We start from the raw sequence: 16,554 nt of genomic DNA, 5'->3' as shown, positions 1-16,554 counted from the left end.
TGGTAGTGGTTGTTTATTTGAATGGATGCATTTCAAGCTGTATTCCATAAGATTCATAGTGAAGAACATGCTTTCGAGTTCACCATTTTGCATCCATTTTGGAAGATGGAAAATTAAGCATTGCGGATCCCACACGCAATGAGATCAAGATTCCATCCTGTAGACCATTAACAATGTGGACCCCCCACGTAAACGAGAAAACATCTTTATATCTATTCATCGATTTGAATAGCAAGTGGAGAGAACATGCTTTCGAGTTCACCATTTTGTCGGGTTCTGCTTTTTACGCGTGTTGGGCTTTCTGGGATGATGCACACGTCTCGGTATATGGATGCAGCTCAAGTTGCACTGTAACCACAGAAAAGTAAAATGAAAGAGCGCAGAGCATTATGGGTCCAACACTCAAACGCACAAGGACTCCAGCCTGTCTATGATTAGCAATGTGGACCCCACACGCAAAGCAGATAACATTGACACGGTTCTCATGGCCTTCGCAAATAAAATATTTTCCTTATTCTATTACCCTCTGCCTCTACAAGGAGACTTTATGTAAGCTCTGCACTCTCCACTTTCTTGCCGTTGCAATTTATCCCCACATCTGCACCTCCTAAAGTCCTCATCTCCCTCTGCATTGACCATCCAGAGCTTTTCAGTTCGTATAATCGTCGAACAATCGGCAATGGCATACCTAACGCCTGCATCCTCGATCACCCAAACCCCCTGTGAAATCGAAGAAATTGAAATGGAAAATCAGAGATCTTCGGATGGTGCTTCATCCTCTTCCACCGCTGCTGTTGATAAATACGATGTGTTTATCAACCATCGTGGGGAAGTGAAGAAGAGCTTTGCCGGCCATCTCTACCATGCTCTTCATTTACGTGGATTGAGACCCTTTTTAGATCGACAGGATTTGCAGGAAGGACTACCTTTTCCTTCTCAATTAGAAGCTTATATTAGAAACGCCTCCGTCCACGTTGCCGTCTTTTCACTAAAATATGCAGAATCCCGTTGTTGTTTACATGAACTCCTCATGCGACAGTCTGGGGCTCCAATTATCCCTGTTTTTTACCATGTCAACCCGGCTGATCTGAGGTCGACAGATCAGAACAATAATGGAGTTTATGCTACCAGCTTGCACGAGCTTGAATTGAAGACAACGTTGGACCCTCAAACACGAGAAGAGAAGCTACGATATGATCCCGCCACTATTCAGAAGCGGAGAGATGCTCTTTCCTTTGCTGCAAACATAAGTGGGTTTGATCTGGACGACAAGTATGACGGGCAAGACCTCCAAACCCCTCTCTATGTATACACTATATATGATACTTTGTCCTTTGCTTTCATTCATTTATTTATTTTATGTTGGTGTTTTTGTGGGTGAATATCTAGTGACGAGGTGCACATGATAGATGAGCGCGTTGAACGTGTGGATAAAATGATTAGAAAACTGGTTTAAATGACAAAGTCATAGATTTTGAAGCTACAGTTTTGAAGCAACCGCAGGCTGGAAAAATCCAGGCTGCGGGCATAGTCGGCCTTGGTGGGATGGGGAAGACAACGTTGGCTTTAGAACTCTTCAATAGAATGAGTTCGAAGTACAATAAGTCCTTGGACTTATTTATCCGATGTCAAAGAAAAGGCTAATAAAAGCTCACTACATTCGGTGCAAAGGGAGCTTCTGAGGGGCCTGACTCAGGGCCTGCTTGAAAGAGAAGTGGAAAGGTATCTTCTAGGGGTTGGTCTCTTGATTGGTTACTATATGTTTTTTATTTAGCATTGAGATATCATAAACAATTTTGTGTATGATGTCTTGTTGTAGAATATTGCGTTAGTTAGCATTTCTTTTACCATCTAGTAAACATAAGTAGTCTGGTATAGTTGTGTTTCCAAACTCTTCAAAAAGGATGGGCCTTGAAACCACACTTCTATTTCCTTTTAAATATATTTTCCAATCATCTAATGTTTTTCCTCAACTCTTTGATCCAATTATACCGATGGAGCTTTTGTAAACTCGAGGACCTTGGAATAGAATAACTCTTTTGTTGCTAAGATTTCCCTTCAACTTACGATGTATAATTTGAATGCCACTAAGCATAATTCTTCTCAAGGGAGATCATGAGCCTTTTGTTTTGGCCTGCTTTGCCTATGTAATTCCACTTTGTCATTATGCCTTCATGTAGACATTAGTGTCAAAGGAATTTGACTCGAAAGACCAAGATGGAGTAGGTTATCCCCTCTATAATTTGACTTAGAAGACTAAGTTGGAGTAGTATATCCCTTCTATTATCCAAAGTAGAAAAATGGTCGCTATCACCTCTCCATAAGAGCCTCAAATCCAAATCCTTACCCAAGCTCCCCAACCAAGAACCATTTGGTGCTCGATTTGGTTGGCTATGAATCACACCTCTCATGTTTAGTGGCTTGAGAACACCAAACACCTAGAGAACCTAGATTAGGTTGAGAAATTTACCATGATTCAAAGTATGCTTAAAGAATATCAAATGGTCAATATTAGTTTTGTACCCTGGAACCTTTATTGAATATCATTCATAGGAAATGATTAATTCTCTTGGTACCTCTCTATACCACCACCTTTGTTGTTTTTCGCCATTACTGGAACCTAGGTTAGGGTCTTAGAATCACCAACACTACCAATCCAAATACAACAACAAACTACTTTTCACAACCGAATATAAACAAGAGTAAATCAACACGTGCACAAATATAAACAACCTTTTTACAATTTTCAACAACCCTACTTTGTTATATTAACAAACTGTAATATAACTATCTAGGGCCCCCATACTAGGGATAATGACCCTCATACATGCACTAGTACAAGAATACAGGAACAAGATACATTAATGGTCTAGATGATGTAATGCACAATCCTAGCTCCTCTTGTCTTATCTTGAACACAATTATGGGTCCTTTTGCTCCCAATTTGTAGCACTACCTCTATTAATGGTTGTTGGCTTGTTGGGGCCTCCCCCAGGTTCAGAGTTAATTTAGCCAAACAAATCCCGTTACTACTGGCCCTTTCGGCAATAGTCCGCTGAGCGTGAACTGAGGTCTCACCCAAAGTAGTATGGGAGGGTGCTAGAACCAGGTTTCCGCACCCTAGAGATGTTTGATGAGTTCGAATGGTCCGCGGTTTGACCCTGTGCACAGGTTGCTTTGCGCTTTCCTGTTCTTCGCAACCTGATATCCTGCCTTCGCGCAACCCTACTCAGGGGTTGAGCATCGCGTTCTGACTTATTACCCAAGACCTTACTTGTATTCCAACGTTAATTAATTATCTTTGCCTACTTGAGGGCTTTAAGTTATACTTAACAACATAAACCATTCATACAAGTGCGCGTAGTAAATAAACAATATATTTTCAAATTATATCAATCATGCATTAACCCAAGAACAAATACACATAATTATAATAAAACTTCTCTTTATTGATTCCTTCCACAGTTACAGACTCGACTCGCCCTACGCACTCAGCTGCACGGGTCCGCATACTAAGCTGCGAACTACTAGGTCTCTGCACACTCAACTGCAGAGCATTCTCCTACTCTACAACCCAAAGACACACTTCAACCTGCGACCCAATCACTTAGACTTTCTCATGCTTCTCTTCTATTCCCTATTCTCTATTTTTTTCCTTCCTACACTTAGAGCCTCGCCCTATTTATACAATCCCATGGTGCGCGTACCATGGGTAGGTCTATCCAGTCGACATTAAATTACAAAACTAGGGTGGACAACCCTGTGACTCTATCATACTTTCAGGCCCCACGCCCACAATTCGCAGAGCTTTACAACAAGATTCGGTCAAAACTTGGGCTTTAAGCCCCAAAACATGCCTTGGGGGGATTCCATGCCCAACAGGCCCTCAACACAAACATGGTGACTTGCCCTTGAGTCACTCTATTGACACGACGATCTTTGTGCAGAGTCCCTCCAACTGTTCTCGAACTGCGCAGAGGTCAGCGGTGCACTGAGTTGTTGTTTGCTGGATCTACAACATACGCTGTTCTGAGACCTTTGTATCAGGAGTGTTTCTCTGCTTTTGTGCCAGTATCCCCTGCATTTGTTTATAGTCCCGCACCTTTGTCCGGATCCTTGGAGCGCGAAGACTGTGTGCCTACAGGTTAGTCAGATAGTCGGACCACCCGTGTAGGGCTTCAAGCCACTGCCATTCACTTTGCCTGGGAAATGCTCTCTATTTATTTTGACTAGTTAGATCGCGCCTCCATCTGTGACCTCCTTAACAAAGTATGGTCCCAGCCAATGCATTCTGAACTTTCCCAGGAATTTATCAAACTTACTATCATACAACAGTACGAAATCATTTACCTTGAAGGTGTGCAATTTAATATGGCTATTGTGTTAGGCCTTCTCACATTGATTTTGCACCTGTTGATGAAAGCCAGTGAGGAACCGTTCCTCCTCAAGTTCTTCCAACTGTGCGAGCCTTTCTTCCAGAGCTTTGCGGTCCATCATACCTGTGAGCGCTGCTATGCGTAGACTAGGTACAATATACTCCATTAGCATGACAACTTCCACACCATAAACTAACCGGAAAGGTGTTTGTCTCGACAGTTTCTTGCACGTTGTCCTATAAGCCCAGAGTACTATAGGTACGCACAAGTCCCAATCGCTTCACTGCACGTTGCAAAATTTGGTTAGTGAAATCTCCAATATTTTGTTGAATGCTTCTACTGTCCCATTGTCTTGTGGGTGATACAGTGTGCTTTTCTAATGATACACCTGGAACTCTTTTGTGAGCGCGCTGATGGTTTCATTCAGGAAATGTGTACCGTGATCACTCAATAAGATTTTTGAACAGCCAAATCGAGTCAACACATGTTCAAACAAAAACTTTGCAGGTGTAGCGGTTGTGCTTCCGCCCAACAATTCAGGTATTCCGTTGCGGTGATGATGTATCACATGCCTGTTTTTCCCTAAGGTTTGATAGGTCCTACAAAGTTGATTGCCCACTTTTCGAAGGGCTGCAGCGTCATTTGTTGATTCAAAGGCATCTCGTCCCTCTGCGATGGTCTACCGATACTTTGACATATGTCGCAAGCTCTACAGTGTGATTTTGAATCTTGATGAAGGGTTGGCCACCACACCCCTACGCAGAGAATCTTTTGGGCGGTTGCTCGTCCTGCATAGTGTCCTCCTACAGTGCCCCCATGTGCTTATGTGAGGATCTGACTTCGTTCAAATTTAGGTACGTACCTTCGCAGTATCTCATCATTTCCCATTTTGTATAGGTGACCCGCGATGACAGCAAAATGCACCGTGCGCACCACCAATTCCTTCTTCTTTTGGATGGAGTATTCCTTCGACACAGTCCCTATCGTCAGAAAGTGGATTATGTCTTCAAAGTGTCCATTCGCGATGCACACAACAAAGAGTTGTGTGTCAGGTAATCCTTCCTCTAAACTAGTAGGTTCCTCGCCCATCTCAATACGTGACAAGTGATCCGGTCCTATGTTCAGGCATCCAGGTTTTACCATGACCTCAAAGTCATATTCTTGGAACAATAAGAGCCACCTACATATGCGACCCCCCAACACAGCCTTATTAACCAAGTATTTTAGCGCGGAATGGTCTGTATACATCTTGAAATGTTCTCCTAGGAAATAGTGCCAGTATGTTTGGAGCGCGTACACCATAGCCAATCCCTCGCGCTCAGTTGTGGAATAGTTCTTTTCCACTTTGGACAACTTGCGACTTGCAAATGCGATAGGGTGATCCAAGCCCTCTCCGCCCTCTTGTGTGAGCACCACTCCCAGCGCTATACATGACGCATCAACATGGACATGAAATTCCACATCCCATTTTGGGAAGACCAGGATTGGAGCAGAGGCCAATTTCTCTTTTAGGACATCCAGGCTCTTCATGCAATCATCATTCCAGCAGAACGTGACATCTTTGTTCAATAGTTTATCCATTTGTGCAGTGATCTGGGCATATCTTTTGATGAACTTCCTGTAGTACCCTGTATGTCCCAAGGTAGCGCGAAATTGTTTAACACTTCGTGGTGCTTCCAAATTCATAATTACTGCAATATTCATGGGATCTACCATTAGTCCCTGTTTGCAGACCACATGTCCCAGTAAGTTCCCAAAGGAATGAGGAACATACACTTCTTAAGGTTCAATGCAATTTGGTATCATTGGCAAGTATCCAACATCAAGAGTAAGCTCACTACGTGGTGCTTAACCAATCCAAATACAATCCAAGCATCTAGATAGACCTCCAGGAATTTGTGGATATATTCTTTGAAGGCCGCTACAACTATGCGCGAAAAGATGGCTGGCGCGTTCTTTGACCCAAATGGCATGAAATGTATTGAAAGCAGCCCCACTCCAGCGTGAAGGTGGTCTTGCTTCTGTCTTCTGGTGCAAATTTGATCTGGTGGTACCCTGAGAACCCATCGGTGAAGGAATATGCTTCTTGTCCATCAAAATTTTCCAATACTTCGTCTGTAAACGGGGCCGGGAATGGGTCGTGTACATAGGCGTCATTCAACTTCTTGAGGTCCACGCATATTCTTATCTCACTTCTACTTTTTCTCCTATACTACCATAGGGCTTGCCCAGTCGGATTCTTCCACTAGCTCAATAATTCCAGCAATGAGCATTTTGTTTAGTTCTACGCGAACCTTTACCTTGTACTTCGGATTCAAGCAGTAAGGCCTCTACTTAACCGACTTCGTGTCGGGTTTGAGGGTGATCTTCATCATCCCTAAATCACCAACGATCCCCTTTAAGTCCATAATCTTGGTCAGGAATAAGTCTTGGTACTCGCGGAGTAACTCAGCGACCTTATCCACCGTGGCATCATCCCAATAGTAGTCGAGCGTTGCATACTTCGGTTCGGCCTCTGTCCCAATGTTTACCTGTGTCTTTTTTACCGGCAATGTGATGTCAAGATCTTCAATCAATGGTCCTTGAATCTCACAATAGCCTTCAGTTTTTGGAATGTTAACTTTTCGTGGATCTTCATCGTCTTCCTAGATGTTTATGTTGTAACACTCCAGCGCATAGCTCAGCTAGGTCGCCCATTCCAGCTGAAGCACTTCCATTGGCTCTTGAGGTATTTTGAAGATAGCTTATTTTACTGCTTGTAGCCCATCATCAACAGAATCCCACCAACGATCCTCAAACGTGAAGGTTAACAGGAATCCTTCGCGCAGGATATTCCATTCGCTCGTGCCATGGCAGAACTCCGTTTCTATATACCAATTCATGGGTATAATATCCAGGGTATGATAGAATAGGTGCACCCACTCAGGTTCTGGCTCTTCCCTATAGACCTTTGTCCATTTTGCAAGGTGTGCATGTGGATCATCCCATCCGTCATACTTGTCTGCTAACCACATCTGAGGCTTCCCAAACCGCATGCGTATCATCCTTCTGCATTCACACCATTCATCAAAACTTCTTTGGTGCGTACACCACCATCTTGCGAGCATAGTGCACAGTACCCATTTTAGAGCGTCGAAACGCTATTGTTCGAGTACTTCTCTTTCAAATTTGTTCAGGAAATCATCCACCTCGCTCAACCTATCATACATAGGCAGATCTCTTACCTTTGTTGCCACGCAACACAGTGACCTTTTCATCATGTAATAGTTGAGTGTGGTTACCTCATGTAACTAGTTCTTCCATCATTCAATCTCTTCGTCAAAATCTGATGTGTAGGAGCTTTCAGGCTCCCATGATATTCGACCATCCACGGTTGGATTTACCCAATCTTTCTCCCGCGCGGTTATCTTGTAGATGCAGTCTAGATCGTCTTCGCTATAAATGCGAGTTGCCTCTCAAGCATTCCAAAGTCCATAGGGCAGCTGAAGCACCTGGAAAGGATCATCATTCATTCTTCCTTGCTAAATTTTCAGAAGAATTCGGTCATCTGAACTCCTTGAGGGCCTTGGTGTTACGCATGCCTTCATTGAAACCATTACCAAACTCTTTGGTAAATTGAGGAACCTCCATCACATGTATTTTTTCTTTCAATTGGAGAGGCTGCTAGATTCCTTAGGCAGCTTGACGAACCTCCATAGCTTGGACTTGCAAGATTGCCATAAATTGGAGAGGCTTCCAGATTCCTTCCAAAGCTTGTCGAACCTGCACAGCTTGGACCTGAGTGGGTGAAAAAAATTAGAGACGCTGCCAGATTCCTTTGGCAGTTGAGGAACCTCTACCACATAGACCTGCATGGACCTACATGGGTGTGAGAAATTGGAGAGGCTGTCAGATTCCTTCGGCAACTTAAGGAACCTCTACCACATAGACCTGCATGGGTGCGAGCAATTAAGGAGGTTGCCAGATTCCTTCGGCAAATTGAGGAACCTTTATCACATAGACCTACATGAGTGCTATCAATTGGAGAGGCTGCCAAATTCCTTCGATAGCTTGTCGAACCTCCACAGCTTGGACCTCGGTTGGTGCAAGAAATTGGAGAGGCTGCCAAATTCTTTTGGTAGCTTGACGAACCTCCACAGCTTGGACCTGAGTGGGTGCTATCAATTGGAGAGGCTGCCAGATTCTTTCGACAGCTTGACGAACCTCCAGTATGAAGCTGTCAGTGTGCATGAAATTGGAGAGACTGCCAGATTCCTTCAGTAGCTTGACGAACCTTCACAGTATGGACCTATCTGGATGCACCAAATTGGAGAGGCTACCAGATTCCTTCGGAAATTTTTCGAACCTCCACCAAGTGGACCTGCATGGGTGCAAGAAATTAGAGAGGCTGCCACATTCCTTTGGCAGATTGACGAACCTCCACAGCATAAAGTTGCATGCATGCTATCAATTGGAGAGGCTTCTAGATTCCTTCGGCAGTTTGACAAACCTCGAGAGCATGGACCTGTTGGTATGTGAGAAATTGGAGAGGCTGCTAGATTCCTTCGGCAGCTTGACGAAACTCCACAGGTTGGACCTGAGGTGGTGTGAGAAATTGGAGAGGCTACCAGATTCCTTCGGCAGCTTGACAAACCTCCACAGCTTGGACTTGAACTCGTGCGAGAAATTGGAGAGGCTGCTAGATTAATTCGATAGCTTGAGGAACCTCCATGTCTTGAACCTACTTGGCTGTAAGGAATTGGAGATGCTGCAAGATTCCTTAGGCAGCTTCACGAACCTCCACCACATCAATATGTGTGACTACGAGAAATTCAAGAAGCTGCCAAATTCTTTTGGGAGTTTAAGTAGCCTTAAATATTTTGATGCTTCCTCTTGTTCTAATTTAAGAATCTCAAGCAAAACATTTGGAAATATAATAACACTCGAGCATACAGATCTTTCCAGCTGTAAAACAGTTGAAATATGGCCCTCGCAATTGGGGCACCAAAGGTCCCTAAAAGTATTGAAGTTGAGGGGCACAAATTTGAAGAAAGAATTGCCAAGTGTGATTGAACTCCCCAGTGATTTAGAAGTTTTGTGGATAGGAAACCCTTTGCTGGACACAGCGATGCCTTCGCTGAGTGACTTAAGAAAGTTGAAGGAATTGCGTGTCGAGTATGGCAGGGAGTTGAAGTGTTTGCCGGCTTCGCTTGAACTGTTGAGTCACTTGAGTTGGTTGAAAGTGGTTGGTTGCCCCATAATCCACACATCAGAGCTATTCCATGATAATGTTTTAGACCCCAACCTTGAGAAATTAATCCTAGAGGAGTGTATTCATCTGGTGGAGATTGGAACATTACCCAAGACACTCATAGAGGTGTACTTGTTCAAGTGTGATAATTTGAGAAGTATAGAAGGCCTTTGTGGTCTTCCAAGGCTTCAAGAGGTATCCATAAAATCTAGTTACGAACTTCAGGTGTTGCCGAGTGTAGTAGAGACGCTGAAGCAGAACCGTGTGACACTAACGGTGTGGTAGTAAGAGAAATTAAATTTTTCAATTTGCAATTTAAGTAAAATAGAGTAAAATATTATAGAGTGAATATGCTTTTCCTATATTTTTTAAATTTATATTTAAAATATATTTTCATAAAAAAAACTTACGATTGTATTTTCATTAAATATGAAAATTAGTTATATATCCTTTTATTTTAAATATTAAGATTATAACATCAACAGATTTCAAATGAGATAAGTATTTTTTCCCATTAAAGTAATTTGTTTACTGAAATTAATTGAAATAGTATTTTTTAAAGTTGAATGGATGTGTTTAGTTTTTTAATATTTGTAAAATTTACTGAAATTAATGTAAATTAAATAGAAATAGAAATAATATATAATATATAATTTTTAATTATAAATAATTATAAATATATATTTAATTTTGTCAAATATTATATTTTATTTTTATTTATTTATTTATTTTTATATTATATTCTTAAAAGAAATTACAAATATTAATATAAAAGTTAAAATATTTTGTAATAATTATAAATTTATATAAACATATACTTAATTTTGATAAATATTATTTTTGTGTTTTTTTTATATTTAATTCATTTTTATTATATCTTAATCTTTTTTTCCAAATCTATGAAAAATGTTTACCCAAAAATAAAATTCATCATTTAAATGACATAAATATATATAAACATATATGTTTGTGGTTTGTAACCATGTTTGTTGTTCATAACAATGTTTGTGGTTCGTAACATAAATGTATTATGGGTTTGAATTGTATTAATAATAATTATATTGAATGTTAACATACTAAAAACCATATTAACATAAGAAAGAAAATTTAGAGTTAAATTAGCATCTATATTAACACCAGAAGGAAAATTCATGGCTAAATTAGAGATGCTAGAGAAGACTTGTCTTTCAATTTGGGTTGTATAATTTGAATGTGCTCGAGCATAATTCTTCCTTTGTCTTGAGGATCTCATGGTTTGAAACGTCGACCAAATCTCAATGATGTGATTATTCCGAAAGACAATCTCATTAGCATAAGTCTTATTTGGGGAGGTCATGAGCCTCTTGCTTACCTACTTTTCTTGTGTATTTCATTTTTTCATTGTCTTTGTGCAAACATTGGTGTCAAAGGAATTGCACTTGGAAGGCTAATCTAGAGTAGGTTATCCTCTTTCTATCTGACTTATGTAGGGACCTTCCCTATGACATCATTTTTTTAAGGCAACAAGTTCTAGATATAGGAACCATATGATATTTAACGAAATATGAAGTGATACAGTTTAAGATACGACATTGAAAAATAAACAATTAGACAATCCATTTGATACTAGTCAATCGTTAACCACATCCTTTATGAAGTTGCATATTAATTAAAAGTACATCAATATTGAAAACACCTAAATTTGAGATACTTGATTGGTCCAATATTTTATTTCTTTCTAATCCCCCTTTACCCCAAGATTTACTCTTGATTTAGTTTACTTGGTTTTAAAATGACACTTACTTCATTATGCAAGTTGGTATGATTACCTTATCTTAATTATATCTCAATGATTGTTTTTTTATGCCAAGGCTGTGAATTCAGTCATGCCCTTCAAGAACTTCCCTTTGAAGTTCCAAGGGTGTCACACCAATCAGTTCTTTCTTGATGCCAAGGATTCCAAGTCGGTCATTCCCTTCAAGAACTTCCCTTTGAAGTTCCAAGGGTTCCATGTCGCTTGGCCTTCAAACATCCAATGACAACGAGGGGAAGAACTAGGTGCGAGGATAGAGACTTCTATCTTCTCCTATATTTCTATCTATAGTGAGACTAATGGTGTTGGGGATTGAAGAATTCGCTTTGATGTGCACCCCGTATAAAATCCCCATGAGCGACCCAATCTGGCTCCTACCCCCACGACATCCTAATCTTCAAGGCGAAGGTACCCCAATACTTCTAGCCTAAGTCACAACAAGAGTGCTAGCTTGTGGAATCAGTCACATTATGCCACCCCTCCCGTAAGGGTCCATCTATCTATATAGACATGTCACCCATTGATCCGAACTTATGCATAAACAAAACAAAATACAAATATAAACATCAACATGGAGATGCAACAAAAATAGATCTTCATTTCATTAATATCGAAGAACTAAAAGATGATTACATATAGAATGGAAATAAACTAGCTCAGGCGATGGTAGCTTATCTCTAAGATGAGATGTAGTGGCTACATGCCTATGACCTATGTTACAATGATGCTCAAGGGTCTTTTTATTATTGAATAACAAAGATAAACACTGAAAAATGAAAACCCTAACCCTAGGAGATGGAACAACAAGATTTTGTTGGAATTATGACTAATGCGTTGTCATTGATGACAACCTACTTGATGAACATGTCAACAGGATGTGTCTACATGTGACAAAGAGTTTGGTCAAAGGCATAGCATTATTAATCTAGGTTATCATTGATGTTAATATGGTATTGACCGATATGTCAATATTACTGAGATGGCTAATGATAGTTAAAAATCTTATTTGACAAGGATATCATGAATGAAGATGTCGAGCCACTAAGAAGAAGTTTCGTCTTAGATGCCTATTGTTCATAATGGATCATTGCACTATCATGATGACATATATGGTGACATTACATTTGATGACATGGAAAATGAATGAATTGGAGATCACTTGATGGCATGACGATTAAAGACATAACAAGTGGATACCTCACTTAAAAACACTTGGTGACAAAGAAGAAGCTCGTATTAAATCTGGACATGGAGCTGACTTGAGCAACCTACACAAGTTGGGATCCAAATAGAGGATATGACTATTCATTTCAAGGATGGAAAGGGTATATAAAGAGAGGCTCGGACCTCTGTTTTTCTCAAGTAATTTCAGTGAAAACACAAAGAAAAAGGACCAAATAGCTAGGAGGTCGAGGAGGATGTTCTAAGATCACAATTTGGGCATTTTCAGTGATTAAAATATTCTTAAAGAGTTAAGACTTAAGGACAGAAGAATAGAACTTGTGACAACCACCTTTGGAGGATTGTTTGTAATAAGTATATCTTTATCTTAGGACCTCTTTCACCTTTTTGAGAAGCACAGATCATTGTTTGACAATCTTGTGTGGCTCAGATAGACATTCTTTCAAGAACAGTGTCCTATGGATAGATTGCAGAGTCTTGTGCCTTGGTTTTTTATGGAAGAAGACTTTGGGATAGAAAATAGTCTTGCCATAATTCAGACAACAGACTTTGGATACCTTTCAAGGCCTTGGACAATTACTTGGGAAGAAGCTCGGTGAATCTGTCTTTATCTCAGATTTGTGGAAGACACTCATAATAGAATTTCGTTGGATATTGATAGGCTACTACAAAAATAAGGATTAAGTTTGAGTTCATAGTTTGAAGTAGAATTGGACCCTAGATAGTGAAAAAATAATAGCTTCAAGCTCAGAGTTTCTTGGTGTATAGTGATAAACTGTGATCTTGAGGGGCAGACTTGCTAAAGGTTTGGGCAGATCTCAGATTGACATTTAAAAGGTTCAATATTGAAGAAACTCTTTTGAAGATTGGACAGTGAATAGAGCTTGGAACAAAGAACAAAGAAGAATTTGGTCAAGGACATACAAGTAAGTGCATCACTAATCAAAGCTAGTGAAGGGTTTTGGAGACTTTGATTGAAGTATTTATGCAATGACCTTGAAGAAGATTGAAGATATTTTGAGAAGCCTTAAGAGATCTTGGAGATAACATTAAATACCATGATGCATCATTGATGTCATCATGAGGTGACTTGGAGAATTTTCTTGGGTATGATGAAGAGAAGTGGTGACACCTTCTATATTACCAGGCTGTAACTGATGATGTAGCATGAAGACTACAATGAATCTGAAGATTGACAGGGCTCGGTAAATAAGACCTTGGGATCCATGAAGTACAACCAAACATATCTTGACAAAGTGAAGCTATAGGGTTGGAGCTCTTGGGCTTGGTGCCTCAGAATTGACAAGGTTGGTGCCTTGGAAAGTCCAAGTTGGTGCTTGGCAAATATAATATTGGTCCTTGGAGTTGGTGCTCATAAACTCAAGGTTGGTGCCTTAGTTAAGATAGGGTTGAAGCCCTAGAGGTTGGAGCCTCACTAAAGTCCAATTTGGTGCTTGGAAATAGGTTGGATTCAGATCGGTGTCTTCATCTAAGGTTGGAGACCTATATATATTGTACTTTATTCATTGTAAAGATTATATTAATAAAACAATTTATTCTTATTATTCATTTTGTGTTCTAAATATAAGTGATCTAAATCCTAAAAGTAACAGTTGAAAATAAATATTGATTCACCCGCCCTCTCAGTATTTCCAACAACCAATTCAGAGACAAAGGAATGATAAAGATAAACTTTGAAGAAGTATATGCGGGTTGTGTGAAGCAAAGCCTCTTACACATGCAGGTATGAAGAACATAAGGAACATACAGTTTATGAACCAAGGTATTCTAAATACCAAGGGTCTTTACCATGGTATTGACCCATGGTATTAAGCCCAACAAGGAATATTTGAGCTCGTCAAATAATACCATCGACATTACTGTGGTTTTGACTTGTGGTATTGGATAAGGGCTGAGCTATATAAGGAGATGAATCTCAAAGTGTTTGGGTGTGCAAGTGATGAATATTTCATGAATAATTAGATCTGAATCAAGTGTGCATGTAATGGGCTAGTAATGTATTATTTTATCTCAAACTAAGTATGCCCCTGGGAATTTGATGATGAATCAGATCCAATAGATCTGAAATGACTACATTGATAATGAATTGATTTGATTTGTAACATTTATGTCTCACACATGTTTTATTATGTATGTCAAGAGATGGGTTTTGTTCTGAAGGTCTAATGTGCAGTGAAGCTATAAGTCAATAATTGCATATTTGCACGTAGTTTTGACAGCCTAAAAAGTGTGTACATACACGGTTTAATACTGGTAATTCGCACATCGATTCATATCTATATGCAGGGTTGATTCCTGAAGAGCGTGTATACATGCAAAAGTGTTTTGTGGAAAGCGTCTATATAAGCTAGGGTTTTGTTGAATAAGATGTTTGATTAGTGTAATCTCTCTTGATGTGTTTCTGTTGTCTGTCAATGAAGTCTTACTTGATGATTTGGGCTTAATAGTGATGTTTGAAGATGAATTCATTGAGGATTGGTGTGTTGAAGAGTGATGACGCAACTCGTTGAAGATCAGTGATGGTTCTATGATTATTTCATAATGATTCAGTGGTTCTCTGTGTGACTCAACATTTGTTTCAGAATGGTAGTGACACAGTTTTAGGGTTAAATGTTTCAAGATCTATACATGGGTATGCTTCAAGGAAGTCATGTATACATGTTGTATGGCTTGGTATATTGATAAGTGGTTGTGCATTGAATTTTTTGATCTATTGTGGTTTAGTTTGATCTAGTTGCATTAGTTGATTGAAATTCAGTGATTTTTTCAGTGAATTAATTCAGCATCTGGTTATGTATTTGGCTCAATAATATGTACAAGGTACTCTTCATGGAAAGTGCATACATATGCGGGTATGGCTAACAACAATAGTGTATATATTCTAACATATATTGATCAGTGTGTGCAGTGACAGGATTTGGTCTCAGCGATGAACAATATGTGGTTTGGTACTCTAATGAATGAGTTTACAATAATATAAGTTAGTTTGGTTCTTTGAGAATAAGTTAGTTCAATGATTGGGTTGGTTGATTCAGTTGGTTCATTGGTTGAGTGATTTGTTGCAGTGATTAGTTTCAGTTTTGATATTTGGTATTGGGCTTAAATGATGGTAGTGGGTCCAGTTTGAAAATTTGATGAAACGCGGCCTACAAGTTGTGATGTTTTGAATCAGGTGGATCCAGTGTGAAAATTTATGAAATGTGATCCACGGTGGTGCTAAGGATTAGAGCCATGAGTGAGGGAGTTGAAGCTTCATTCTAGTGGTAGCTAATAAAATAGATGAGGGGCTAGGAGCTCCCTTCCGGTGGGTGCTAGTAAACGATATCAGGGGGTAGGTGCTCCCTTTCAGTGGGTGCAAGAGAATGAGAGAAGGTTGTAGCCTTCTGGAAGTGGGTGTTTGCATGCTGGTATGAGTCTGCGCCAGTACAAGATTGTAAGAAGTTTTTCTTTATAATAAAAAGAATACTGAGACGACAACATCAATGGTTTTCCCCACATTATGTTTCCACCTAAAATCCTAATGTTCATTTGTGTTTCTTATGTGTGATGGTTTATTTTTTTAATACTACACATGGTTATTGTTTAATTGATGCTAAATAATGTACTGATACATTGATTCAAGTTAAACAGATGATGAATTAACTACAAAGTAGTTTACTGGATATACGCTAGTTATCTACATAACAGTCGAATATATAGTCAGTTTTCTTATAGTAACATCTGGTACATAAATATGAGTAAGAAAAGAAAAAGTTTTAGTGAGTTTTTAAAATACTGATTCACCCCTCCTTTGAGTATTTTTCCCAACAATTGGTATCGAAGCTAGTCCTTTGTAGGAAGGTTGAAGGCTTGAAGCAAGATTCATCAAGATGAAAAATCAAGAGGGGACACCATCTATCAGGCCGCCATTGTTCAACGAAACCAATCTTATTTTGTGGAAGATAAGAACAAGA

The 16,554-nt window shown here is 39.6% G+C and overlaps 2 protein-coding genes across 2 annotated transcripts; both read left to right on the top strand.

Moving 5' to 3' along the window:
• Window positions 1-679: 679 nt before the first annotated feature.
• LOC149199415 (toll/interleukin-1 receptor-like protein) lies at window positions 680-1,456 on the top strand. The gene is made up of 2 exons (XM_089400570.1): window positions 680-1,272; window positions 1,390-1,456. Exons 1-2 carry the CDS (start codon window positions 680-682, stop codon window positions 1,454-1,456), a joined length of 660 nt encoding a protein of 219 aa, XP_089256696.1.
• Window positions 1,457-8,586: 7,130 nt separating this feature from the next.
• LOC149199414 (uncharacterized) lies at window positions 8,587-9,891 on the top strand. The gene is made up of 2 exons (XM_089400569.1): window positions 8,587-9,050; window positions 9,195-9,891. The coding sequence occupies exons 1-2, from the start codon at window positions 8,587-8,589 to the stop codon at window positions 9,889-9,891; spliced, it is 1,161 nt and encodes a 386-aa protein (XP_089256695.1).
• The last annotated feature ends 6,663 nt before the right edge of the window (window positions 9,892-16,554 follow it).

The sequence above is a fragment of the Pinus tabuliformis genome, chromosome 2_1, assembly GCF_031772625.1.
Source record: "Pinus tabuliformis cultivar Carrire ecotype Pingquan chromosome 2_1, CPIR1, whole genome shotgun sequence".
NCBI classification, from domain to species: Eukaryota; Viridiplantae; Streptophyta; class Pinopsida; order Pinales; family Pinaceae; genus Pinus; species Pinus tabuliformis.
Note: the sequence above shows the minus strand (reverse complement) of the source record. Positions and strands in the feature narration are given on the sequence as shown.

Excerpts from the sequence above, each read along its gene's own strand:
- LOC149199415 (XM_089400570.1), top strand. The coding sequence starts at position 680 with ATGGCATACCTAACGCCTGCATCCTCGATCACCCAAACCCCCTGTGAA. Across the intron at positions 1,273-1,389 it reads GGGTTTGATCTGGACGACAA|TGACGAGGTGCACATGATAG; the intron begins GTATGACGGGCA and ends GTGAATATCTAG.
- LOC149199414 (XM_089400569.1), top strand. The coding sequence starts at position 8,587 with ATGAAGCTGTCAGTGTGCATGAAATTGGAGAGACTGCCAGATTCCTTC. Across the intron at positions 9,051-9,194 it reads TCGTGCGAGAAATTGGAGAG|GCTGCCAAATTCTTTTGGGA; the intron begins GCTGCTAGATTA and ends GAAATTCAAGAA.